Genomic DNA, 27,733 nt, shown 5'->3' with positions numbered 1-27,733 from the left:
AGGTGGGAGTTAAATCTGTTGTAGGGTTGGGTGGTATCTCTTAATGAGGAAGGTATTTCATAAATATGGCCACAGGAAGGGGGCGCTCACTGCATTTGATTCACTCTCTGAAAACAGGTGTGGAAAAAGCACAAGTACCACCATAGTTGTAAGTTTCACAAATGTCTGATAATGGCAATGTTCTCTGTTCATGTCAAAGGATTTGAGTCTCATTTAGCTGAAACACGGCTGCACAGACAGTTGTTTAGCAGTTAGCCTGTTGTTGGCTAGCCTGTTAGTAGTTAGTAGCCTAGCTAATGTTATCTAGTTATCTAAGTTACTATACTAAAACTTCAATTATATTTATATTCAGCTGTACTCAGCTGTCTGATATTCTGTGTATCTGTATTGGAGGCGAGCTTAGCATGTTAGCTTTAGAACACAACACCAACATTCTAAGCTTTTGTAATGTATTTGATTATTTTCCAGTTTAAAAACAACCCAGAATTTGATGATATTTATCTTTATTTCAGTAATTCAGTTCGAAATGTGAATCTCATATGTTATTTAGATGTATTAAACACAGAGTGATCTATTTTAAGCGTTTATTTATTTTATTGTTGATGATTATGGCTTACAGCCAATGAAAACCCAAAAATCAGTATCTTAAAAAAAATGTATATTATATAAGACCAACTGGTATTTTTGGCATTGAGGGCAGTGTGCCAAGTCCTGCTGGAAAATGAAATATGATATCTGTATAATATATGAGTTTCACATTTTGAACTGAATTACTGAAATAAAGTAACTTTTCAATGATATTCTAATTTTTTGAGATGCACCTGTGTACCACAATAATGTTTTGACACAATATGACTTTGAAAAACATGAATACCGCCCAACCCAAATCTGTGGTGATGTACAAGATTAAGGAGACCAATAAAAAGGATAGAATTATAAGGACTAACAGAGACAGACTGAGAGAGAAAGGTGAAGACACTATAGAAGGAGGCGGAGCAAGCAGGAAGGCTGGCCTATCAGCATTCAGACCTGTTGATTAGATGATGATGAAATCTTGGACCTGAACAGTGTAGTGGTTGGAAGATATACTGTACATCCCTCACAGTCACTGCACATACTAAACACACCTGATGCTACTATTTTCATTAACCCTTAGAAGTCACACTTACCATTCAATTCTAGGCTTTTTTTAGTTTCTGTGTTTGTGTATCATATTTTTCACACTATAAGGTGCACTTAATATCCTTTAATTTTCCTAAAAATCGTCAGTACGCCTTATGTATTAATTTTACTAGTCAGGTTGTAAGGAGCAGTAAAGCCACTCCACTGGAGCAGTATTAGCATTAACCGCTAATCGCGCTAGTTCTTTTGCCATTCAGACGTGAGTAATATCAGCCTGTATCCTGCTGCTAACCCTAGCTAGCACTGCTGGAACAGCAATAGCATTAGCCGCTAACCTGACAAGTGCTAACTCTTTCGCTGTTCAGAGGTGAGTATTATCGGCCTGTAGTCTGATGCTAACACCAGCTAGCACTGCTGGAGCAGTATTAGCATTAGCCACTAACCACACTAAGCGCTAGCTCTTTTGCCGTTCAGAGGTGAGTATATTGGACTGTAGTCTGTGTGTTTACTGTGTTAAAAAAAGCTACATGAGATGAACTCAGGGTTCCTCAGTGTAGTGCTGTCGGGATTACTAGGGTTAGCAGTTAGCTGCTAATGCTAATGCTGCTGCACCCAGCCTTAGTGGAAATATAAGCTTACTGTAAATGAAATGCGTCTTATAATAATCCGGTGCACCTTATGTACTAAAATATAAGTCTATTAATAGTGTGTTTTATAATCAGGTGAGCCTTATAGTGTGAAAAATATGGTGAATAAAACATAAATGCAAAAAAATAAAGAAATAATGATGCCTGGTTCAAGAGCTGCTGGCAGTATTGGTGATAGGTTTTATGTAATACAGTAGTATGGTGTACTACACCTGTAGACTTCGAAGGGTTAATGTCTATAATAACAATACACGACACAAAAACACATCCTAATGGTGAAATATTGGAAAGATTTAAGATATATATAATGGTATGAAGGATTAAGGTTAGAGATATACTTGCTGTTTGGTCATGCATTCACGTAGGTTACTAGCTGTGTTGTGAATGTATTTGCTCACACACTAGCCTGTATCACAAGTGTGAAAAAAGCCAATCAGGGTGTCTCTTGCCATTTCCTTTAAGAGCCAGGTGCGCTCTGACTTTGGCAGGTTGCTATTTTAATGCCACAGTGCCTCTGCACTTCACAGGTTGTTTTCAGTCAGTGACACATCTGTGTTTTCTGCTGCCAAGATAGCAATACGCCTAAAATGTACCTTTACATACCTTACTACCAGACCACCATGGCCATCATAGATTTATTCGGAAGCTCTGTCGCTACATTGTGCAGACAGAAAGTATATCTCTACTCTAAGATAGTAAGAACTGTCCTGCTTCATTTGTTTTATATGTTTTTATTCAGACATTATAATAGTATTAAAAAAGAAATTCAAGACAATAATATTGCTACTAAAATGCAATTTAAATTTTGTCTTTTAATGCAAGTATTTAGATATGACTTACCTCAAATCCTCCAATTACCAGTAATGCATTGATGTTATGAATTCTCATCTGTTCAGCAATTTTATTTAAATGATTGGCTGGGAGAGTTCTGAAAACAAGATTAAAAAACTGTAATAATTGTAACAAATATTACATTGTATATTATCACAATATTTTTTTATTATTAGCTTGCCTGTAAAGACTATTGTAAGATTATAGACAGTGGTTCATTAAGTGTTTAAACTCCGCCCACTATATCCCACTGCTCTAACTGCATAAAAAGTACTCTTTTCTTTTACTTAGATTTTATAAATATAATTGTGTGTTTCATATAGCATGACAGTGTACTAATTTCCTAAAATTAGATTTAAACATTTACAAAACATAAACAATATATTAATAATGTATTGTAATGTGTATATAATCATCATTTTTTTGTCATACCATCGGCAATATATTGCCAAAACTGTATATATCCCACAATCTCAACTCACCTAATCCAAAACATTCATAATGGTAATTATAATGATTTATTATCTGATATTTATTGTTATTGTGTTACTAAACTAATATACTAATAAAATCATATATTAAAAACTAATATCTGGAATCAAACCAATGGCGTGTATATTATTTGCTTTACTGTGTGCAGGTAATAAAAACTTTACCTTTTCGTTCCAAGAAGGGACCCACCCTGACCGGTCCAACCTCCAACATCCCCCCATTTGATCTCGTTTATCTGAGAGAGACAGACAGCATGCACATTAAACTAAAATAAATAATTAAATAAAAATTAATACTGACATATTCTGTTTTTATATTGGGTTCAAAACAAATTGTCTGCCAGACTCAGCACAGACTGAAAGGAAGCTCATGAATGCATTGTAACATGGAGTGCCAAAATCAGGAGACCAATGAAGGTTCAAGGGGAACACATTCTTTTAAGCCCCACCGACACGAGAAAAGTAAAGCAGAAGAACGAGAGAATCCAGACGCAAAGGTCTTTAATAGCAAAATCCAATAAAATCCACCGAAAAACCACAAAAACACAAACATGAAAGCAAAGACTGGCAAAATCTAAACTGAAATAGTTTTCAAATAATAATAATAAAGTAAGTATATTTAAAACATCTACAGCTCTGGAAAAAAAATTACGAGACCACTTTACTTTCAGTTTCAGTTCAGTTTTTATGATTTTGCTATTTATAGGTAAATGTCAAAGTAAAATTAATATTATTGTTTTATTCTACAAACTATGGACAACATTTCCCAAATTCCAACTAAAAATATTGTCATTTGGAGCATTTATTTGCAGAAAATGAGAAACGGCTGAAATAACAAAAAGATGCAGAGCTTTCAGACCTCAAATAATGAAAATAAAAGTTTATATTCATAAAGTTTTAAGAGTTTAGAAATCAATATTTGCTGGAATAATCCTGGTTTTTAATCACAGTTTTCATGCATCTTGGCATCATGTTCTCCTCCACCAGTCTTACACACTGCTTTTGGATAACTTTATGCCTTTACTCCTGGTGCAGATATTTAAGCAGTTCAGCTTGGTTTGATGGTTTGTGACCATCCATCTTCCTCTTGATTATATTCCAGAGGTTTTCAAAATCAAAGAATTTTGATTAAAAAAATCAAAGAAACTCATCATTTTTATGTGGACTCATATTTTTTTATGTTTTTGCCACATTTTTTTTACTTTTGAAATTGCAACATACACTTTTTTCCTTTGATTCTTAAAATATTTGATACTGATTCAATTTTTTAAATAAAACTTTTGGCACAAAATTCACTCCATAATCATCTCCACCAAGACAAAAGCAGAACTGAAGATGATCTGCCATTCTAAATCACTTCATGACAGTCTGACATGACTACCCACTAGGTTTCATTATTGTAAAGGTGAGTAGTATTACCTGTTCATTAGTATATCTCCTACCTGTATACAGCTGTACAGTACTCTTCTGTAGATGTTTTATTTTATAGATTATTTTATTTTTTAAGAAAGTATGAAGTATTACCTGGCCTTTGCTGAAGCCCTCAAAGCCATCTTGAACTGCAAACATGGTGTGACCTTCAGTGATGCCCACCCTGACTGCAGAACGGACAGCCGCGTTCATACCCGCAGCAGGAGCTCCCACATTTAACACAGCCACGTTGAAGGAGCTCTAAAGAGGAGAAAATAAAATTAGCATTCGCATGGCACACACAAACACACACACACACATAACTTTCAATACTTGTATGAGTGCAAAAAATGAAAAGCATCGGTTGTTACTCTGGTCTGAATGAAGTTGCGTGCAAAGCTCAGAGGCTAGCCTGAATGCTGCATGCTAAGTCCAAGACCTTCCATATTAGTGCAGCAGATGTCACCACTGTCTCCCTTACTCAGAAAAAAGTCTAAGAGAAGCTAGAAAAGCTTGATCATGCTGTATTACCGTATTTTTCACACTATAAAGCACACCGGATTATAAGGCACATAATGCGACAATAGTGAGAAACAGGGGTGTTGCCATGTTTTCCTTTTAATTCAAAAGGTCTCACTGCTGGATGGCGAGACCTTTAAAGCTGTATTAAGTAAACAAACCTGTAATTCTTAAAAAAAAAAAAAGTTAATTAAAGTCGAACAAGCGCTGGATGTTAAGCTACACAGATTTCTCTCCTGAAAACTGTTTATTTGGCTGAGTAAAGCGCATCTGTTTATTTACAGTAAGCTTAGATTTCCAGATTTCCACAAAGGCATTAGCAGCTAACCGCTAGCGCTAGCCATAGTTTGCAGTTAATACTGCCCTACAGCGGGCCACACTGACAAACCCTGAGTTTAATGCTAATGCTTCTTCAGCAGCGCTAGCCGGGGTTAGCAGCAGGCTACAGGCCAGATATCTTCACCTCTGAAAAAGCTAGCGCTTAGCATGGTTAGCGGCTAATGTTAATACTGCTGAAGAACTAAACTGAAACTCCTGTATAAAGCTGTACTTTAGCAGAGTGGCTTTACTGCTCCTTACAACCTGACTGACAAAATTCATAAATAAGGCACACAGGATTACAAGGCACATTGACGACTGTACCTTTTAGTGCGAACAATACGGTACACAGAAAAGGCTACAGGCATGCTCCACTCAGTTCCCATACATGCTGAATGCATGTGAAATACTGTAGTAAGCACAGTCAGATGTCATAAAAAGACAGAATTAACATAACAATAGCTTAAGACAAGTGCATAATAGCTTAGCCAAGTGCATTATCTTTTTGTGCCACTGTCAGAGGTATCAAAGGTAAAATTATAATAAATACAGTAAGTACACATGCTCAGAGAGCACACTGCAATACCATTGTTATTTCAGTCCAATTAATTCTGATAAAAGTAGCAGATTAAGTACATCGTAAAACACACGAAAACATGCTTACCCAATTTAAAATGTATTCATGTTCTGACTGTTGTAAAGGGGTTTTTATTTACAGTGTAGATGTCTGGTCAATTTAATTCAGCTAATTTATCCGAATACTAGCCCAGTCTACTTACCCCTAAAATACTAAGATTTTTAGTTCGTTTTTTTATAGTATGCTATCACTATTATAAATTATATTTCAGTATCTACAGTTTCACATGCCACCACACTGGATACAAAATGAAACAAATGAGATGTAATTGAAGTGTTTCAGCTTTAAGACTTTAAGCTTTAAGCATTTAAGCATTTAAACAAAAAAATATCTATGAAATGTTTAGGAATTGGAACCATTTTTCTATAAAACCTCCTTATTTCATCTTTTCTAAGTAAGTGTTTCACTCCATTAAAAAGCTCATGTAAGCGAGATGTGCTAAATATTCTTGCTTAAAGTAGGCTAGTTACCTATAGTTACCTAGTCAGTGAGCTTAAACAGGGTACATCTGTACTTTTGTAAGTACTAGCGCCACCTACTGCAGGATCTAGCAGGAAATACTGTTTAATCTGTTTTGTTCACAATAGCTGCTAAAATAATTACACTACTCACCCAGTGATTAAATACAGACTCTCCACTCAGAAATACTGTAAATCTACATTGTACAAACTATTATTCTATTCTACTGGATTCAATTCTACTGTTCTAACAGACTGAAAAGCAAAAGAGCTACCCCTAATTAGCCTCTTTATGCTAAGCTACACTGCGTATATTTAAGCTTAGTGTACCTACACAGCATGGACCGCCCTTCCTTCCCTCTCCATCCTCATTTGCACAATTTATACAGAATAATTAATAAGCAAATGGATTTTAATAGGTAGTGTCACAAAAAGATGCAGTATCAGCTCTTCATCTGACATGCTCATCTATTTATACCTGTTCTAGTTATCTTCTGGAAAATACAATACAATACAACACACAGTTTAATAGGATGATCACTTACAAAAAATATTTATTAGCTTAAAAAAAATGGATTTTATACTACAGATAATACATTCAGGTCAATACACTTCACATAACAGTCATTTACTGTATAAAGGGGTAAATCATACACAAAACTCACCTTGGAGACTTCTGAGTCTGGTTTGCGATAGGAGAGCAGCTTGTAGGTGTTCAGATTGTTTTCAAAACTCCTGAAAGGATTCATAAAAAATTAGATTAAATTTAGTTTAAACTAAATTAAAAGAATAATCAACTTAAAGTAATGTTATATGAAAATTAGGGCCCTATTTTAGCAATCTACAGCATACCAGTCAATTTCGAATGGAACAGCTGGATTTACGGTGTGTCTTTTTAATCGTGAGGGTGCAAAAAATATGCCTTGTGCGCCTCAAAACGTGCACTAATTTTCTTAATTAATTATGGGTGCGTTTTTGGTGTAATGTGAAGTAAACCAATTAGTGTGCCACTCATCATTCTCTTCAAGAGCCAGGTGCGACTTCGACTTCGGCACATTTATATTTTAACAGTGCAGCGCTTTGTGTAAACAATTTTAAAACAATACCCAGCCCTAGTCCTTGGTATTTCTTGCTCCTCGGCTCCCCCTTAAGTAAGGAAGTGCACCAGAGCTTGCAGGTCTCGAAGTGTTTAAGGTGGAAAATCCCTGGTGTATTGCTATCTTAGCAACGGAAATCACAGATGTGCCAATGTAAACTGTAAACAACCTAGAAAGACGTCAACAGTTAGATGTTCACTGCTATGTTGGCAGTGAATTGTCAACAGTAAGTTGTCTAACAATGTGCTGATACAATATACTGCTTGAAATTTGAAAGAGTAGCCAGGCTTTGCAGGATAGAATTGGTTTAGCCACGATGCTAAAAGCCAGTTTCAGCAGAGTTGGAGCCGCAATGCTAATAAACACAGCAGCCAGTATCAGCAAGGTTGAAACAGACGAATAGGAGACAAAAGTGTGGCTGAATACAAAGCATTTATTTAGGTCTGAAATGCTAGTGCTATAGTGTGACAAAATTGTGAAAAAAGAAAGTGATCCTACAGAAGAAATTACTTGGTTCTGAGGAGATGATTGTGCTCTGCTCCTTTACCTTCCACGTAATTTCACTGCTTCCTCAAAGTTCTTCTCATCCATAGCCTTTTGAACTTGCTGAGTCTGCATACCACACACACACACACACACACACAACTTTTTAACATTTGTTTATATGTGTTACACATTGGAAATAAAGATACATAAAATAAGCATAAAATGATCAGGATGTATGATCAGATACTTCTTTAAATTGTCTGTTAAATTGTTAATGTGTGCTTTTGATCCTGCCCACTGCCTATTCCCCATTCCCAGTCCTATATCCATAAGCTGGGCTGCCAGGAAAACACAGAGTGCTGCAACCTCAGCATTCTACTGAAAAGCTTAGAGATGAGAGACGCAGTAAAACACAAAAAAATACTGGCGATGAGTTTGATAGACAGTGAGATTGAGCTCTTGGAGCCCAGAAGGACTACAAAACAGATGCTGAACAGGTTGCTATGCACTACGCCATAGGCCGGCAATAAGGTGTTTTTTCCCACCTGTTTTCACCAGCCGGGGCAGCGGTAGTATAATGGACCGCGAACCTAAGGACTCGGTTCGATCCCTGCGTGAGGAGCAGTGTGTTGATTTATTTATTTTTTTCCTTTCTTCCTATTTCTACCTGCTTCATTTTTCAAAAACAGATTATTTTTGTGGCCCACCACGTAATGGCCTGCGGCCAAAACTAATTGCCGACCCCTGCACTAAACCTTAGAGGATGCTTTTATCCAAAGCAAAGTACAACGATGATGAACATGCAAAAAGCAATAGAGGACATAAAATCCAAGGCAAAACATTTGGACAGGGTCTGAAATGGTAAACCAGGTAGTTTGAGGAACTCTGTATGAGAACAGTCTGCATTGATTTGTGTGAATGTTTGGTAAAGGCAACCTTTACTGGAGGAGCACCGTAGCTGGGAAATAACATAGATCTTAATACTAACTTAAGGGAGTGCGTGTAGGAAGAAACCTGTCCCATCATCACCTTGTAGGCAATCATTAGATCTTTAAATTTGATACAAGCGACAATCGGTGGCCAATGGAGCTCAATGAGCAGTGGAGCTCAATGTGCCCGTATTGGCTGGTAGAAGACCAGGCACGCTGCTGCATTCTGGACCATCTGAAGTGGTTTTATATCACAGGATGGGAGGACCATTAGTATGGCATTGCAATAGTTGAGGCATGAGATGACCACTGCTAGTACAAAGAGTTGTGTGGTCTGTTGGGTTAGAAACAGTCAAATTTTTTGATATTCTATGGTACAAAGTGGCAGGACCGAGGCAATTGAGGCAACATGGTGTGAGAAGGAGAGCTGGTCATCAACCAGAACACCCAGGTTCCTATAGCAACCTTTGTTGAGAAGAGTGAGAGAGCAAGTTGATGGTTAGAGTGTGTTGAATAGATTGTTAGTTTAGCCTGACAAATGTGTTTTTAGTCTTTATATGAAACAACTGCATCTAGAACTGCATGTAGAAATACATTAAAAACGTCTTCTTTTTGCCGAGCTGCAAGAGAGGAGTTTGCTGTAAACCTGCCTTAGTTGAGCAAAGGAGCCCGGAAGGGTTATAATGCTTAATGACATTGACAAGGCAAGACCATTAAGGGCTTTAAATGTCATAAGCAATGCCCTGCAAGCAGTACGTAACTTAATAAGAAGCTAGTCTACGCTGAATATGTTTGGGGCTCTCTTTTCTTGGAAAGGACGTGAACTGTTGCATGAACTCAGCCTCCACAGATTATAAATAAAACATGTATTTGTACACTTGTATCATACAAAAAAAATAGCACTTACCATTTGCACACACTCCATGAGTGGCAGCCTAATGGCCTGATTTCCACGCAGAGACACCACACAGGCTGGAGTATCTGGAGATGCTTCCAGCAGAGCTAACACTGCCTCCACCCCCATTCTACTGGCCTAGAGAAAACAAATAAGACAAAAAAGAGAGGGAGAAAGATTGACTAGAGGAAATTTTAGCTCAAAAATAACTGAGAATAACTGTACATGCTCATGAAACAACAGGTTTAAAATCTGTATGGCTTAAAACAACACTATGTGGCATTTTTACCCTCAAATATCTTAACTTTAAAATCATTGTTATGCTCCACTGATGGAAAAAGGAAAAATATCGCCTCTGGGCTTAGCATGCTGCTAGCGGCACTGTGTAACTTGTGTGTAAGCTCTTTAGAAGTGCATAATTTGAGTCATATTTGTGTAAATTCCTGTAATTTTACTCTAACAACTCAAAGTTCTATTCATCCTAACATATATCAGATAATAAAAGCTCTTGATTCCATACGTTTATAAGATGTTTGTATCTTTACTATAAACGTAATAACATACAAGGCAACCAAAAGATAAAATCCTGACTTCTAAATTAATAAAAGCAACGTGATGGTTGAAAGACTGTGATGTTTCTAGACTTGAGGCTTCTGCCATCTTTTAAGCATCATCATGCTTTTGTTCTTTGTTTTACCAAAACAGCAGCCAACCAGATTGCATTATACAAATGCAAAAGCTACAAATATCCATATTCTAGAAATAGATATATAGAAATAGAATACTAGGAACTCATTTATATACATTTTCAATCAAATCCAAAAAAAATGGCTCTAACAAATGTCCACAAACTTTCTTTTTTTATTTTTGATGCCAAATCTATCATATTTGGCACAACGGATTTATAAGGCGCACTATCATTTAACATCTATTTCCGGGTCTATTTTCATACATAAAATGAATTGGATTAATAAGGCACATTATGCAACACTAGTAAGGAATAGGGGTGTCGCCATGTTTTCCTTCTAATGGGGAAGCTGGGGAAAGCACTTAAGTAAACATATATGTATAACGCTGTACTGTGACTTTACTGCTCCTTAATACCTGACTGGTAGAATTCATACATAAGGCACACCAGATTATTAGGCACAATATTTTTGAGGAAAATTTAAGGATTTTAAGTGCGCATTATAGTCTGAAAAATACGGTATCTCTCAGAAATGCATGTGCAAAGCATGTCTTCAGTAGTGCCTTAAAGTATGAATTTCAATTCCTGACTGAGGACTAAACACAATTTCTCACATGATTAGACTTTAAAAATTCTCATCAAAACATTCTGCGAGGATACACAAAATATATACAGTGATATTTCTGCATAAATTTACCTAAAATTTAATTGAAGACCTAAAAGTAGATAAGGTGAACCAAATCAAACAGACAGAAATATTATATTTGGTCTAATAGACAGTATGTTTGTTAATTTCTAGTCTTCTGTCGCAGTGTAGGATTGCCTTCCCACACAAATTTACACCTGAGGCAAATTCAAAATCAGTCATTTCTAGTTCCCAATAATTTATGTAATGATGGAAATGTGTGATTGTGTGATTAGAGACACTTCTAAAAGTCCTGCCAATTCTCTCAAATGCATATGTATGAGGGACAAAAAAGAGAGAAAGAAAATGAGAAAGAGAGGCATCCATTGTCACAAAGGAAAGGACGACAGGACTGATGTAAATGCAGGTTTTAACTTTTGATCTATTAAGACTGAAAACCACAGCAAATAAAACAAAACAAGCAAACATGAGAAAACACAAAACAAATAAAAACAGTAAGCAAACTAAACTGAGAAGACTAAAGATAACAGAACAAGATTAATATAACAAAACTCAGAAAACAAGAAACATGTAAGGCACACAAAAGACTCCACAAGAAACACTGAAACAAAGGGGCTTTTATACACAAGGAGGGTGAGGAACACCTGGGCTCAGTAACGAGGAGGCAGGGTTACAAACAAGACACAACATAACAACACTAATGGCTAAGGCAGAGAAATGGCAAACACATTGGGTAGGAAAACAAAGCCATGTGCTAGAAGCTAATGGCAAATAAAACAGCAAAAAACAGACAGAAGAGCAGCAGGCAGGAACACAAAAAAAAATCCAAGACATAAAGGTCTCACGGTGAGACATCCATAATGAGCTGACTTTATAGCATATTTGAGGATATGTGTTCTTTGATAAGTGCAGATCATACCAGGATTCTGTCGAAGGCAGAAGGCGTCCCCCCTCTCTGCACGTGACCCAGGATGGTCACGCGTGTATCAAAGCCCAGAGAGCGCACCACCAGCTACAACACAACACATTCAACAGCATCAGATCAGTGAACACGAAAAAATTAAAAGCTTCATTCACATATACACAATGCTCCACACCACTTATACACTTAGACGGAATGAGAATGAGAGGTAGAACAGAAGTTCCTCACACTGTTGCTACAACCACTAATGTACCCTTCACACATCTGTATAAAGCAAAATTGATGAGACATGCATTGAGTTTGGGTCTAATCGATTTCATCATTAGAGTTTTCTTGATTTCACCAATTTGAAAAGCTCTGGAATATAATCAAGAGGAAGATGGATGATCACAAGCCACCAAACCAAGCTGAACTGCTTGAATTTTTGCACCAGGAGTAAAGACATTAAGTTATCCAAAAGCAGTGTGTAAGACTGGTGGAGGAGAACATGATGCCAAGATGCAAGAAACTGTTATTAAAAACCATGGGATATTCAATCAAATACTGATTTATTAATGGCATAACAATGGCTTTCTTCTTGCCACTCTTCCATATAGACCACATTTGTGCAGTGCACGACTAATAGTTGTCCTGTGGATAGATCCCCAACTGTGTTATGGATCACAGTGTGTTCTTTGGACACTATCTATGATGCTGTTTCCTCCCCAATATTCTCCAGGGTTCTTGCATTATTTTCAAAAGTCAAATTTAATGCTTTTTAAGACCTTTTTAGACCGCTATTAATATAATTATAATAAATAGCCATATTTTCTTTGGTAGAAAATAATTTGTTTTGTGTTGAAAAGCAAAACTTAACATGGCTAACTCGCCGCTAACTTTACTATGTTATCTAGCTTGCCGCTAATGTTATCTAGCTTGTCGCTAACCTTAGCTCTCTCCCCGGTAATGCAGCTAACTAAGATAAGCTCTCCACTTATCTTAGTTCTCTACTCAGTGATGTAGCTAGATAACTTGCTACTAACATTAGTATGTTAGCTAGCTCACCGCTAATCTTAGTTCTCTACTCAGGAATGTAGCTACATAACTCAAGGCTATTGTTTTTATATTAGATAGCTCTCCGCTAACCTTACTTTTCTCCCCAGTAATGTAGCTAGATAACTCGCTGCTAATGTTAGCATGTGCTTCCCGCGGCATTAAACGCATCATCTGAAAATTTTATACCTACAGCAAATTTACAGTAAATTTAAAACAATTTAAGACTTTTTAAGGACCTGTAGGAATCCTGTTCTCTTAACCAACCCCTGAGGCCATCAGCAGCTGTATTTGTACTGAGATTAGATGATACACAGTTGTTTTTTTGTCATTAGCAGTCATCAGGCAACTTCTGTATGATTCTGAAGCCGAATACTTTTGCACACCACACTTTTCAGCTTTTTATTTGTAAGAAATGTTTTGATTTATGCATCATTTTCTTTCCACTTCACAATTGTATATCACATTGTGTTGGTCTTTCACATTAAATTCCGAAGAAAATCTTGATATTTATATTTGTGGTTGTAATGTGACAAAATATGGGAAAGTTCAAGGGGTATGAATACTTTTGCAAGCCACTGTATTATTTTTAGACAGTGATTTTAACATTTCAAAATTGATGCATTTGAATCACAACCTTCAGACAGATGCATCATCATGCAGTGATGCATTTCTACTGGCACTGCTACAGGCAACCGAATCCCAGGAGTTAGAGATTAGATGATTGAGATGGAGATAGAGTGGAAAGCAGATGGAACAGAAGAAGATGGAAGAGCATGCAGACTGCATGGGACAGTAGTGATGATGGCGGGATGATGGTGATCTGCCCCGGCCTTTCGGTACTCACGTCCTTCACATAGTCCGTAGTTATGGGCTTGTTGTGAACGTCTATGGCTCCCTCTGCTATTATGATGATATTAAGCCTTTTCTTATCAGCTCGGTTCTACAGGAAGTACACACACACATTCGTCACACTAGCAGAGTACAGGAAGTTATAGTACTCACGTCTTTGACTGCATCGGAAGTGATGGGCTTGCCGTGTCTGTCTATGGCTCCTTCTGCCACTATGATTATGTTCAGACGAGAACCACGCAACCGACTCTGCACAACGGCACAGTGTAAACAGCAGCAAAGGAGGAGCAGATGCACAAGTGTATGTTTGTGTAAGCACATATATAGTTCTCATTTCTTCATACCTTATCATATCAGATCATCAGATCAGATTCTAAATACAGTGAGGAAAATAAGTATTTGAACACCCTCAGAAATAAATAAAAAATAAATCTGGAAATCACAATGTATTGCAAATAAGTATTTGAACACCTGTGAAAATCAATGTTAATATTTGGTACAGTAGCCTTTAGTTGCAAATACAGAGGTCAAACATTTCCTGTAGTTTTTCACCAGGTTTGCACTGCACACTGCAGCAGGGATTCTGGCCCATTCCTCTACACAGATCTTCTCCAGATCAGCCAGGTTTCTAGGCTGTCGCTGAGAAACACAGAGTTTGAGCTAGGGGTGGGCAATATTATATCGTACACAATATATCGTGACACAGAAATATAGTGATATCAAAAATCCATATCGTGATAATAGGGCTGTTCGGTCTTAAAAGTAGTCTATTATTTACTGGGAAGCTTTAGGTGTATTTATTGTATAATTGTTTTAGTTTGCAGTTTATATGCATGCACTGAATATTCTGCATTATTTTTTGCTGCATTATATTATTTTATGCTATATTATTTATTTTGCCACATTATGATTATACTGTTATACTATTATACTATATTCCTGAAATTAATTAATTATTTTTCTGTTTTCCTATATCGCCAAGTATATTGTTATCGCAAAAATACCCTGAATTATCGTGATGTTATTTTAGAGCCATATCGCCCACCCCTAGTTTAAGCTCCCTCCAAAGATTTTCTATAGGGTTTAGGTCTGGAGACTGGCTAGGCAAAACTGGCAGTGTATTAAATACTTACTTTATCCAGCGTAGTGTATAGTTACAGATGTTTAGTAAAGAATTTTATACAAATGCAAAGGAGAAACTGACTCCAATTTCCAACAACAAGACAGGTGACAAGTTAAAGCGAAAACCTGAACAAGTAATTGGAGAAACATGAGTGCAGAAACATTATTATACATACAGCTTTGGAAAAAATGAGACATGAGACACTTCAAATGATGAGTTTGTTTGATTTTACCAAATTAAAAACATCTGGAATATAATCAAGAGGAAGTTGGATGACCATCAAACCACTAAGCTGAACTGCTTGAATTTTTGCACCAGGAGTAAAGGCATAAAGTTATCCAAAAGCAGTGTGTAAGACTGGTGGAGGAGAACATGATGCCAAGATGCATGAAAACTGTGATTAAAAATCAGGGTTATTCCACCAAATATTGATTTCTGAACTCTTAAAACTTTATGAATATGATATGGTTTTATTTGCATTATTTGAGGTCTGAAAGCCCTGCACTTTTTTTTTTTGTTATTTCAACCATTTTTCATTTTCTGTAAATAAAGTCTCTAAATGACAATATTTTTGTTTAAAATTTGGGAGAAATGTTGTCCGTAGTTTATGAAATAAAACAACAATATTTATTTTATTCAAACATTAACCTATAAATAGCAAAATCAGAGAAACTGATTCAGAAACTGAAGTGGTCTCCTAATTTTTTTTCCAGAGCTGTATATCAGAGCTTGGACGAAAAATTAACTGGAGCATTCATACAGTTCAGATTTACAGCTGTAGTATTATACAGTTTATTATCAATATCTATATACTATCACTACAATACAATGCATCACTACCAACTGACAGCAATAGCAATGCTAACCTCGGACAATGCTAACAATGATGGCTGATATCTGAATGTAAAACTAAAACAAAGTCGACTCGAGTGTGATGTCATTCCCTGCTCTGACATTCAACATCCGAGGTAAATGGAACGCAGCATTATTACATTAATCTGCTAAGCTCCAGATGTAAATGTAAAGGCAGTATATGTGAGTACACATGTGCAAATAGTAGATATGTGTGTACTCGAGTGTATTTGTGTTGTGTGTATTACCTCTGACAGTTTCTGACACATCTGCTCTTCCCAGCCATCCTCTGGAGGAAGTTCAGGAATCAGCACCCAGTCAGCACCACATGCTAAAGCACTGACCAGTGCTAGATACCTGCATACATGCACAACCCCACCCAAACCCACACACACACACACATACAACAGTGTGAGCTGGAAATGTACGAGTTCAGAGATCAGTATTTGGTGGAATAACCCTAATTTTAATTTCAAAGTTTTTATGCATGTTGGCATGCTCTCCACCAGTCTTACACACTGCTTTTGGGTGACCTTATACCACTACTGGAGTGAAAATTTAAGCAGTGTAGCTTTGTTTGATGGCTTGAGACCATCCATTTTCCTCTTGATTATATGTACTGTATATCAATCAAGGTGTGGATGAAGGACCATCAGATCTGATCTCCAGACCTGAACCCCATTGAAAATCTCTGGAATGTAATCAAGAGTAAGATGGGTGATCACAAGCCATCAAACCAAACTGAACTGCTTGCATTTTGCATCAGTAAAGGCATAAAGTCACTCAAAAGTAGTGTGTAAGACTGGTGGAGATGCATAAAAATCTGCGATTAAAAATCAAGTTATTTCAGCAAATATTGTTTTATGAACTCTTAAAACATTAGTATTGTTTCTAAATGAATATAAACTTGTTTTCGTTTGATGCTATTTTGATAATTTCTCATTTTCTGTATTTAAATGCTCTAAATCACAGTATTTTATTAGGAATTCAGTAGTTCATTGACTAAAGCAACAATGTTCATTTTACTCAAACATATACCTATAAATATTAAAATCAGAGAAATTCATTGTTCTGAAGCTCTGTATAATGAATTGTGATGAGTTGATAAGTACATTGATAAATAAATTGAAGACCTATTTAGGCCTATTCATGATAATACTAACTGAATGGCAGAATACTTCAATTGCACATTTACAATACATTTTAAATCATTAATGCTAAGCAGATATTAAAAACATTTTCACTAATTATTAAATAATCCACTTTAAACAGTTAATTGTGATAACCATGCAATGCTTTTTTTTGCCACACACGTTGCCTCACCCGCAATGTCTCCCCATCACCTCCAGGACGAACGTTCTCTGATGGCTATAACAGAAAAACAACATGCAGAATCACTCAATTTTTTATCTGCTAATTCTGATGACAGAAGTACACCACAACTCAGCAGAACACATCATAAACCACTGCTCATTTTATATGATTGACTTCTTAAAGAGTTTGCTGTGTAATCCAGTGTGTTTAAATATGTGATGTGTGACAGCATGTGTCCTTGACTGCATGTGTAGGTCAATGTGAGTTTGTGTGTGTGTGAGTGTGAGAGACCAAGTGGTGCAAAATGCCTTAAGGTGTGTGTGAGAGTGCACGACTGTGAATATTAATAGACGTGAGTGTATTTGCCTGGAGTTGTGGTCATGTAATTACAGTGCTGTGAAAAAATATTTACCCCCTGCAGATATCTTTAGTATTTGCTTTTTTTAATCATACGTTACCATACATATTTTTATAGCAGACAAAATGTGAAAAACTATTTCCCCCCTAAAACTAATAACTTGGTTGTGATACTCTTGGCGGCAACAACTGCAATAAAGCTTTACTGATAACTGGCAACGAGTCTTTCACATCTCTGTGGAGGAATTTAGTTCCATTCTTCTTTACAGAATTGTTTTAATTCAGACACATTGGAGGATTTTCCAGCGTGAACCTCCTGTTTAAGAACATCCACAGCATCTCAATCTGATGTCGACTTAACCAGAGGTGGACTTGCTGATTTGCTTTGGATTATTGTCCTGCTCCAAAACCATCAGACTACCGGCACCATGTTTGACTTTATGTGTTAATTGCTTGTCAGTACATGGAATATTTTCCTGAGGATCACAAAGATCTTTTTTGGCAAATGAGAGATGGGCCATTGTGATTTTTTTGGGCCAGCATTGTTTTTTGCATTGGAACACTTTTTGGATTATTAATACTGACCTTAACCGAAATAAGACCTGCCAATGTAACCTTCTGGATGAGTTGTTCATGCACTTTTAGAGTAATTTCTGTAGGCTGGTCACTCCTGGGAAGGTTCACCAGTGTTCCATGTTTTTTTCCATTAGTGAATAAAAGCTCTCACTGTGGTTCTCTGAAGTCCCACATCTTTAGAAATGACTTTGTTTTATCATCTGTTTTTGAATTTCTTCAGATCGAGACATAATGTGTTGCTTTTTGGATAGTTTTTTTATAGTTTAAAAAATGAATATCTAAATCATCATCTAATAACTGCTGTGTTTGATAATCTAAAAAATGTAAGTATGATAAAATGCAAAACCAAAAAAAGAATCTAAAAAGGGGACACATACTGGTACTTTATCATGGCATTGTACATGTCTATGCATGGGTGTATATGGGTGTGTTTTTATGTGTAACATACAGTATGTTGTGTACCTCTGTGCTGTGGTCATTATTGCGTCCACCACCTCTATGATCCTGTGCAGAGCGGAGTCTGTACCGATGGTCATGTCGGTGCCACAGAAGTCGTTGTCTATGGATCCCACCATGCCCACAATGTGCAGCGCAGAGTGTGTGACAGCTGCCTGCTCATCTATCTGACCTAAAACAGAGACACACAACAGGGCATAACAGATTTAACATTTCCTGAAACAGTTCAATTGTACCAACCAGCACACAAAACATGCAGCAAAACATTCTAGGTCAATTATAAGGTCCATAATTCATGGCTGGGTTGTGGGTCTTCTACAGTTAGTGGAAATAATCGGCAATGTTGACTATAAAAAATGTCATTATGAAATTTTATAGGTAGGTGTATGTTTAGGACAGTTCTGTTTACACTAGTTAAAAGATTTTTACTTTCTGGACCTGAACTACCCACCTCTGTGTGTAACTATAGGTTTACATAGGATCTCCGGTGGATTTGGCGTTTTACAGAGACTCTAAGACTAGATCAGTGGCTGAACTGCACCTAGCGGGGCATTACACATGTTGTAAAGTAACATATGACATTGCAAAGACTGTAAATTACTGTAAAATGTCTTTATTTTTAAATTTTTCTAAATGTTGTCTGTGATATGTTTGCATGGATGAATATAATAAATGAGCAAGAGCCGAAAACCTATCGTTTCTCACGCCCCACTCCTCCACCAGACTAAAGCAGTGTTATACTGGATCACCGGAGCAGTTTTTTTCACAAAAACCAGCTCACATGGCATTCAATCATTCAAGAGACCACAACTAGACATTTTAAAATGAATAAAAAATTATGGAATTAGACCTTTAAATAATTTAGAGCCTAGTTTTTAGCAAAAAAAAAATTAATATTCAATAGGTCAGTAGTGTATGTGTACTTGTACGGATGGGTAAAATGTGAAGGTCAGTTCTGCTGTGTATTGCTGTGCAATGGCTGTAGTGATGCTGAACTGAGTGTAGTGTTGCTGAGCAACCCGCTGCAGTGACGAAATGCGGCATGGCAGTACACAGCACTGCTACTTAACTGTCCTCACGTACTCACACGCTAGAAAATGGCTAAAGAAAATCTCTGCGGCTTTTATCGCCTAATAACTGCCTCACAAATATTATCTGAATTAAATTAAATAGAGATAGTTATTTATAGATGTTCTATAAATACAGTTGTGGTCAAAAGTTTACATACACTTGTAAAAAACATAATGTTATGGCTGTCTTGAGTTTTCAATAAGTTCTACAATTCTTATTTTTCTGTGATAGAGTGATCGGAACACATACATGTTTGTCACAAAAAACAGTCATAAAATTTGGTTCTTTCATAAATTTATTATGGGTCTGCTGAAAATGTCACCAAATCTGCTGGGTCAAAAATATACATACAGCAACAAAATTTGTCAATTTTGGTGATGTAGCGAGTTGTGTCAATCAAATTAGCTTCATGTCATGGCCTCTTCACTTCTTGTAAGTGATTCTGATTGACTACAGCTGTTGACTTCTCATGAGCCCATTTAAATAGGGCTCATTTGACCCAGTGATTAGACTCAGCTACAAAAGCTACAATGGGAAAGTCAAAGGAACTCAGTGTGGATCTGAAAAAGCAAATTATTGACTTGAACAAGTCAGGGAAGTCACTTGGAGCCATTTCAAAGCAGCTACAGGTCCCAAGAGCAACTGTGCAGACAATTATACGCAAGTATAAAGTGCATGGAACAGTTGTGTCACTGCCACGATCAGGAAGAAAACGCAAGCTATCACATGCTGCCGAGAGGAGATTGGTCAGGATGGTCAAGAGTCAACCAAGAATCACCAAGAAGCAGGTCTGCAAGGATTTGGAAGCTGATGGAACACAGGTGTCAGTCTCCACAGTCAAGCGTGTTTTACATCGCCATGGACTGAGAGGCTGCCGTGCAAGAAAGAAGCCCTTGCTCCAGAAAAGGCACCTTAAGACTCGGCTGAAGTTTGCTGCTGATCACATGGACAAAGATAAAACCTTCTGGAGGAAAGTTCTCTGGTCAGACGAAACAAAAATTGAGCTGTTTGGCCACAACACCCAGCAATATGTTTGGAGGAGAAAAGGTGAGGCCTTTAATCCCAGGAACACCATGCCTACTGTCAAGCATGGTGGTGGTAGTATTATGCTCTGGGGATGTTTTGCTGCCAGTGGAACTGGTTCTTTGCAGAAAGTAAATGGGATAATGAAGAAGGAGGATTACCTCCAAATTCTGCAGGAAAACTTAAAACCATCAGCCCGAAGGTTGGGTCTTGGGCGCAGTTGGGTGTTCCAACAAGACAATGACCCAAAACACACATCAAAAGTGGTAAAGGAATGGCTAAACCAGGCTAGAATTAAGGTTTTAGAATGGCCTTCCCAAAGTCCTGACTTAAACCCCATTGAGAACATGTGGACAGTGCTAAAGAAACGGGTTCATGCAAGAAAACCATCACATTTAGCTGAACTGCACCAATTCTGTCAAGAAGAGTGGTCAAACATTCGACCTGAAGCTTGCCAGGAGCTTGTGGATGGCTACCAAAAGCGCCTAGTTGCCGTGAAAATGGCCAAGGGACATGTAACCAAATACTAATGTTGCTGTATGTATATTTTTGACCCAGCAGACATTTTCAGCAGACCCATAATAAATTTATGAAAGAACCAAATTTTATGACTGTTTTTTGTGACAAACATGTATGTGTTCCGATCACTCTATCACAGAAAAATAAGAGTTGTAGAACTTATTGAAAACTCAAGACAGCCATAACATTATGTTTTTTTACAAGTGTATGTAAACTTTTGACCACAACTGTAAGTCTAATGATTCATCTAGTTCTTTTCATATCTTTCTCTGTTCAAATAACAAACCATTCACAAACAATACTCACACTTGCCTCCATGTGTTTGTTTTCCTCCCAGTCAAGTGTCAATACAGAGCTGTTTATGCCCTCACTGAGACTGAGAATTAAATCTGTAATTTAGACTACGTTCCTATTACAAGCCACATTGCTCAAATCCGATTTTTTGCTCAGATCGTGACGGTTCACATTCACAAATGTGAGAACCACATATGAAAGTGACTCAAATCTGATTTGAAAAAAAAAAATCGAATTTGGCACGTTCACACAGCCATGAAAAAATGAGCCACAATGAGAAAAATTCTGATTCAAGTCACTTTAGCCTGGTACTGTGAACGTAACTAAAGTGCAGCACTTCTATGCACTTCTAAAGTGCAGCACTACTATGCAGCACTTCTCTAAATTACTGACTGTTTAAAACTTCTTTCCAAACAGAGAACGAAGACACACCCCCTCTTAGCGGTCAGGTTGTCCGCTTACATGGCTTTTCCTACCAAATTCAAAGCCCTATGATATCCTACAAGGTGATGACAGAGCAGCTCACTCCTACTTGCACTCATTCTTAAATTCTCTATGTTAGCTCCCGGCCGCTGCACTCCTCCAGTGAACGTCGCCTCGCTTTACCAAACATTCCCACAAAACAATCCAGACTGTTCTCATACAGTGGAACAAACTACCTTCCACTACCAGATCAGGAGCATCGGGAGAATCTCTCGCTATCTTTAAGAAACTCCTGAAGACAGAGCTCTTCAAAGAGCACTTACTCTCCTAACACCTCTGACTAACTAACGAACTACTTCTAACCTCATTTCCTTCTTCCACCCCTTTCCACTTCTATTACTTCTATTATTCTATTACTTCTTCCCTTCTGCCTTCTTTAGGTCCTGTCAAAAATGTTTTTTGTCTTGAACTTCTATGTCCTCTATTGCTAATGTACATCATTATTTGTAAATCATTTTGAATAAAAGAGTCCGCTAAGTTTAACGCAATGAAATTAAACGTAAAGTAATGTAATGTACTGTAATGTATTTGTGTGTTTTTTACACTGTGTGTCTACAGCCAGTCCAGCCATGCATGCATATTAATCAGGTTAATAGGGATGCTAACAGACACAGACACATGTGAGCGCCTGATTTAAACACACAAACACTAACATCAGGTAAGTTACACCCATAAAATATCTTACTCTCTATTACTAATGTCGGATGAAAATCACCCGAACGCATGACTCTTTAAAAAAACATAGATGGGAGGAGGAAATCAACCATAACATTAATGACATCAATGATCAACACCCTGAAGCTCCCCAAAGTCACATGCAACTCAGACAGCAGCAACACAATAAAAATCACATGAAAAAATTGTGTGGGTGAAAATCACCTGGCGTTAGCATTCTAGGGTTAAGCAATGTTGGAGCAGATGAAATGTGAGGAGGGAGGTGTGACTGAATATGAACCATCTGTATTAGTCTGAGATAATGGTGCTCTAGTAAAGGCGTAAAATGCCTGGTACTCCTCCGAATAAATGCCCTCTGGTGTGACTGGCTGTCCTGTGTTTTGTCTTTTCTAGCACAGCTATTACTTACGCTGGCCTGCGCTGGTCTGTTCTCCTGCTAATGAAGTGGCAAAACAGGGCTATTTATGCTCACAATTATTGACTGAGGACTAAGTCTGGTCACCAATGATCCTCAGCTGTGGTGTACTGACCACTAATGATCCATTACACACTTTACTAACTCAACTCAAATAACGCTTTATCACTGTTACCTGTCTGCACCAGCTCCTCCAACAGGCCACTCCATTCCGTTCTGAAGAGATTAGCCCCGGTCAGACTGCCGTCTCCTCCAATCACGCACAGGTTTGTGATTCCGAGCCGCACCAGGTTCAGAGCAGCTCTTAGACGGCCCTCGTGCGTGCGGAATTCTTTACAGCGAGCGCTGCCAATCACTGTACCACCCTGAACACAATTAAGCAGACATTTTAATTTACCAATACAAAGTTTGAAAAAAACTATTATTGTATTTAGAGTAAAACCATTTCATGCTTTTGTAGTATTTTTTTTTTCCTGAGCATTTAGACATTTAGGCATGTGGTTACTATTAGATACAGTCCCCTCCAAAAGTACTGGAACAGATAAACTAAATTAAAGTTAATAACCTTCTGCATTCTTCTTCTGTGATACTTTTCCAGGCTGCAGTGGGTTTTGGATCATTATCTTGCTGTATGATATTAATGTTGGAATATATGTTAAAAATATTCTTTATTACTAAAATGCAAAAAAAGCAAAAAAAAAAAAAAAACACTGTTTCTACCAGAGACTGTAAAAAAAGATGGACGTTGTGTCGCTGTTCCCATTCATTCATTGAAAATGAAGCCAAAATCTTCCGCCATGTTGGCGATCCTGATACCCGAGTCTGCGCAGTAGAGACCAGAGGAGCGAGAAAGACTGTGGAGAGGCAGCCTACTCATTTAAATAACCCCGCCCCCGTGGGCTGCCTCGCGGTCACAGGCTGCAGAGCGGAGCTGACGGTCTGTTATTGGTCCCGCCCATAACCAGCCCTTTTACAATAACCACACCTTTTTTGAATAGAGCTGAGCTGATATTAAAATTTGACAATAAAACCAGAGGTTACACTATCTGTTACATTTAAATAAAGGAGGTAGAATTACAGTATATTGGAAAAAAAATGATTGAAAGTTGTCTGTTTTGGCATTGAAACCTATGGGGATGGGCGGGGTTACACAGCTTTCTGAAACCGAACAGCAGGGGGCGCCTGACCTGTGGTGGCTTCACTTTTGAGAGACGATGCTCTGTCCAGCTATATACAGTCTATGGTTTCTACCAATTCATTAATGTAAGTGGCTCTTCTCATTATTAAAAGCATAATTGTTAATATTGAGGTCAATAGAAATAATTGAGGTCATGCTCATATATTGCATTTCCTTTACTGAAATTCCAGAAAGTGTTAAAAGTGTTCTGACCAGTTGCAGCATGCTGGAGACGCTCTCCCATGTGGCCTCCTTGATGTTGTCACCTCCATCCACCATACCCTGGTAACCCTGCAGAAGAGCGAACAATGAATCTTAACATTACGAAAAACGATAAATTATAAAGCACCAGTAGAAATCTGAACTGGCAATAACTTGGAGATACAGTACGTATTATGATACAGGGGCTAAGATTTAATATATCACAAAACACTGTGAAACTGTTAGCAAGTAATATCTGTAAAATTTGAGTACCTTAATATTAGGACTACTTTAACTTTCCCAAAAACCTCGGCTAGCAACGCTAAAGCAGCATTAGCTGCTAACAGCGCTAAGCGCTAGCTTGTTCAGAGTATATTGGACTATAGTCTGCTCATTTACCATGTTAAAACAAGCTATGTGGGAAGAACCGTTAGCTAATATCGCCCTACCTTACTCAGGGTTCCTCCGTTTAGCGCTGTCAGGCAGCATTTACTAGCGCTATTTAATGCTAATGCTGCTGCACCCAGCCACAGTGGAAATCTGGAAACCTAAGCTTACTATAAATAAACTGAAGCACTTTACTCACCCAAATAAACAGTTTTCAGGAAAGAAATCTGCACTTGTGAATGTTAAAAAAAATGTTTTCTTTTTAAGAATCAGTTAGTTTTGTTTACTTAACTTAGCTTTACTTTAGTCAACACCCACCACCACCCAGTGGTGAGATCTGCTGAATTAGAAGGAAAACATGGTGACACCCTCTGTTCTCTACTATATATATATATATATACATATATATATATATATATATATATATATATATATATATATATATATATATATATATATATATATATATATGTATATATATATATATGTAAAACTTTTGCTGTTATCATACCTCATGGATAAAATAGACTTTGGCTCTAACATAAATCCCCATCCTGACCACAGCCCTTACTGCTGCATTCATTCCTGGAGAGACAGACAGACAGAGATAAAAAAGATGGAGAGAGATGGAAAGTTATTAAATGCATCTATTTGCGCCAAAACAAATCCAAAACGGTGGATTGTATTGTCAGTGTGACTCTGACAGGAATCACATTCAGAGGCACATCCCGCATCCCATACCACTAGACATGGAAAATGGCATGAGACATAATACTGTTCGTGTCCTATAACATTAATATAACTATTGTGATTGTGAACTGTCTTTAGTGAAGCTGAACCGACTGTACTGACTATAGTAATGCTAATCTGACTGTGGTAGAGCTGATTTGACTGCAGTGACTATAATAATACTGAACTGCCTCCTGTTATTCTGATCCTGATCTGACTGTAGTGACTAGTAATGCTGATTTATAGTGATGCTGAACTGACTGTAGTGACTGTAGAAATGCTGATATATAGTGATGCTGAACTGACTGTAGTGACTGTAGAAATGCTGATCTATAGTGATGCTGAACTGACTGTAGTGACTGTAGAAATGCTGATCTATAGTGATGCTGAACTGACTGAAGTGATGCTGATCTTACTGTAGTGACGGTAGTGATGCTGAACTGACTGAAGTGATGCTGATCTCCCTGTAGTGACAGTAGTGATGCTGAACTGACTGAAGCGATGCTGAGCTCACTGTAGTGACAGTAGTGATGCTGAACTGACTGAAGTGATGCTGATCTTACTGTAGTGACAGTAGTGATGCTGAACTGACTGAAGTGATGCTGAGCTCACTGTAGTGACAGTAGTGATGCTGAACTGACAGGGCGAGGCTGGGCTACCCCTCCGTAGTGACGCAATGTGGCGTGGTGGGACCCGGCTCTGCTACTTGACTCTCCTCACGTAGTCGCGCGCTCTTGGCTGCAGACGCGCACGCGCTGGCTTCCATGCAGTGCTGCTAAATCCCTGCGGGGTTCTCTTCCCTACCCTCAACAGCAGCATCACACATATGATCCGAAGCGAAATACAGAGCCATTCTTTTTGCTCTTCTTTAAACGAGTCTAATATATAATATGATGATGAATTATGGTCCCTTTTGAACAATTATAATTAATAATATTTTGCAGTGTTTAGGTGATATTAGACCCTTAACAGCATAACAAATGAATTCCATGCTATTTTTAAGAGATTTCACGGATTTACAATCAGTTAAATGACTTGTGAGGACTTGGTCTGGTAGTATATCTGCACATCTGTTGGTTTTCCATCATTTCTGATGAAGATTCAGCTCAATATTATTATAGTAAATTATTTTTACTCAGTTTACTCAACTCCTAGCATTCCTCTCCTGTTATATTATAGGTGAGAAGGGCTCGTGCATGCAGGCTAATCCGGTTACAGCCGCGCGCTCACCTTGAGCATCCCCGCCGCTGGTCAGCACGCCGATACACTTCCCGGCTCCGGAGAGATTCTCGAAGAATTTTTTAGAGTCCGGCATCTTTCAGCTCGAGCTTTCTCCTCCGCCGAGCTTAAACAGAAAGCAACAAGCGGAAAACAGAGGCAGGTTTCACTGGTTACTCGAAAAACGCAGCTCCAGTTTTCGTACCGCCTCTTATTTCAGTAACGCGGTTTCTTCCTCACCTGTTTTCCGAAAAGCCCCGCCCTCTCCCTCTGGTGATTGGCTGACAGTTCGCCGCACTTGTGAATATGATTGGTCTACTCATTTTTAGATGTAGTAACCAGCCGATCGTAGCGCAGGGGGCGGGAATAATCTGAATACGGGTGTTAAAATAAATAACGTTGGAGATACAGGACCGCACTAGGTTGACTGACAGCTAATCTGCCAATAGGATTACAGATCACGTCCCCTAGAAGCAAAGCTGCGGCCAATCGAAGTCAGGACTGGTCGTGTCTTTTTTATTGATTTATTTATTTTTATTTTACTAATTATTATTGTTTAATTATTTATTTATTAAAATAATCATATTAATCAGTACCTGCTGGATATTTTATTTTATTAGTTTATTAGTAACTAAAAAAGTACAAGATAATTTCCCACACATTACAGTGAAAAAAGGCAAAGTAAGTAGTTCTACATACATGACCATCTTTCTAATTGTTGCATTTATTTATTTTGTTAGATTTTGTTTGTACTTTAATTTTGTACCTATTTTAGGTCACATTTTTATTTGCAGTGTTGTAAGGAATGGTCCCTGTGACAGATGACCTTCCTCCAGCCTGTGTAAGTGTGTGTGTGTGTGTGTGTGTGTGTGTGTGTGTGTGT

The 27,733-nt window shown here is 37.7% G+C and overlaps 1 protein-coding gene across 5 annotated transcripts in view; it reads right to left on the bottom strand.

Moving 5' to 3' along the window:
* pfkpb (phosphofructokinase, platelet b) overlaps positions 1-27,070 on the bottom strand; it is a 47,047-nt gene extending 19,977 nt beyond the window's left edge. For 3 of the 5 annotated variants that reach the window (XM_022679243.2, XM_022679245.2, XM_022679248.2), the window contains exons 1-15: positions 26,863-27,070; positions 25,415-25,488; positions 24,529-24,606; positions 23,314-23,503; positions 18,665-18,830; positions 17,279-17,323; positions 16,204-16,312; positions 13,976-14,071; positions 12,094-12,186; positions 9,853-9,978; positions 8,078-8,142; positions 7,099-7,168; positions 4,616-4,762; positions 3,257-3,327; positions 2,610-2,697 (exon numbers count right to left, since the gene is read on the bottom strand). In XM_022679243.2, coding sequence (XP_022534964.2) covers positions 2,610-2,697; positions 3,257-3,327; positions 4,616-4,762; positions 7,099-7,168; positions 8,078-8,142; positions 9,853-9,978; positions 12,094-12,186; positions 13,976-14,071; positions 16,204-16,312; positions 17,279-17,323; positions 18,665-18,830; positions 23,314-23,503; positions 24,529-24,606; positions 25,415-25,488; positions 26,863-26,947 — 1,503 coding nt within the window. In that variant the 5' untranslated portion in view covers positions 26,948-27,070. Of the gene's footprint in view, positions 1-2,609; positions 2,698-3,256; positions 3,328-4,615; positions 4,763-7,098; positions 7,169-8,077; positions 8,143-9,852; positions 9,979-12,093; positions 12,187-13,975; positions 14,072-14,133; positions 14,230-16,203; positions 16,313-17,278; positions 17,324-18,664; positions 18,831-23,313; positions 23,504-24,528; positions 24,607-25,414; positions 25,489-26,862 lie in introns of all 5 variants that reach the window. The other 2 variants (XM_022679244.2, XM_022679246.2) reach the window with 1 other exon arrangement.
* Between the last annotated feature and the right edge of the window lie 663 nt (positions 27,071-27,733).

This window comes from Astyanax mexicanus, chromosome 4 (assembly GCF_023375975.1).
Source record: "Astyanax mexicanus isolate ESR-SI-001 chromosome 4, AstMex3_surface, whole genome shotgun sequence".
Classification (NCBI taxonomy): Eukaryota; Metazoa; Chordata; class Actinopteri; order Characiformes; family Acestrorhamphidae; genus Astyanax; species Astyanax mexicanus.
The sequence above is the reverse complement of the archived record's forward strand: the minus strand, read 5'-3'. Positions and strand labels throughout refer to the sequence as shown.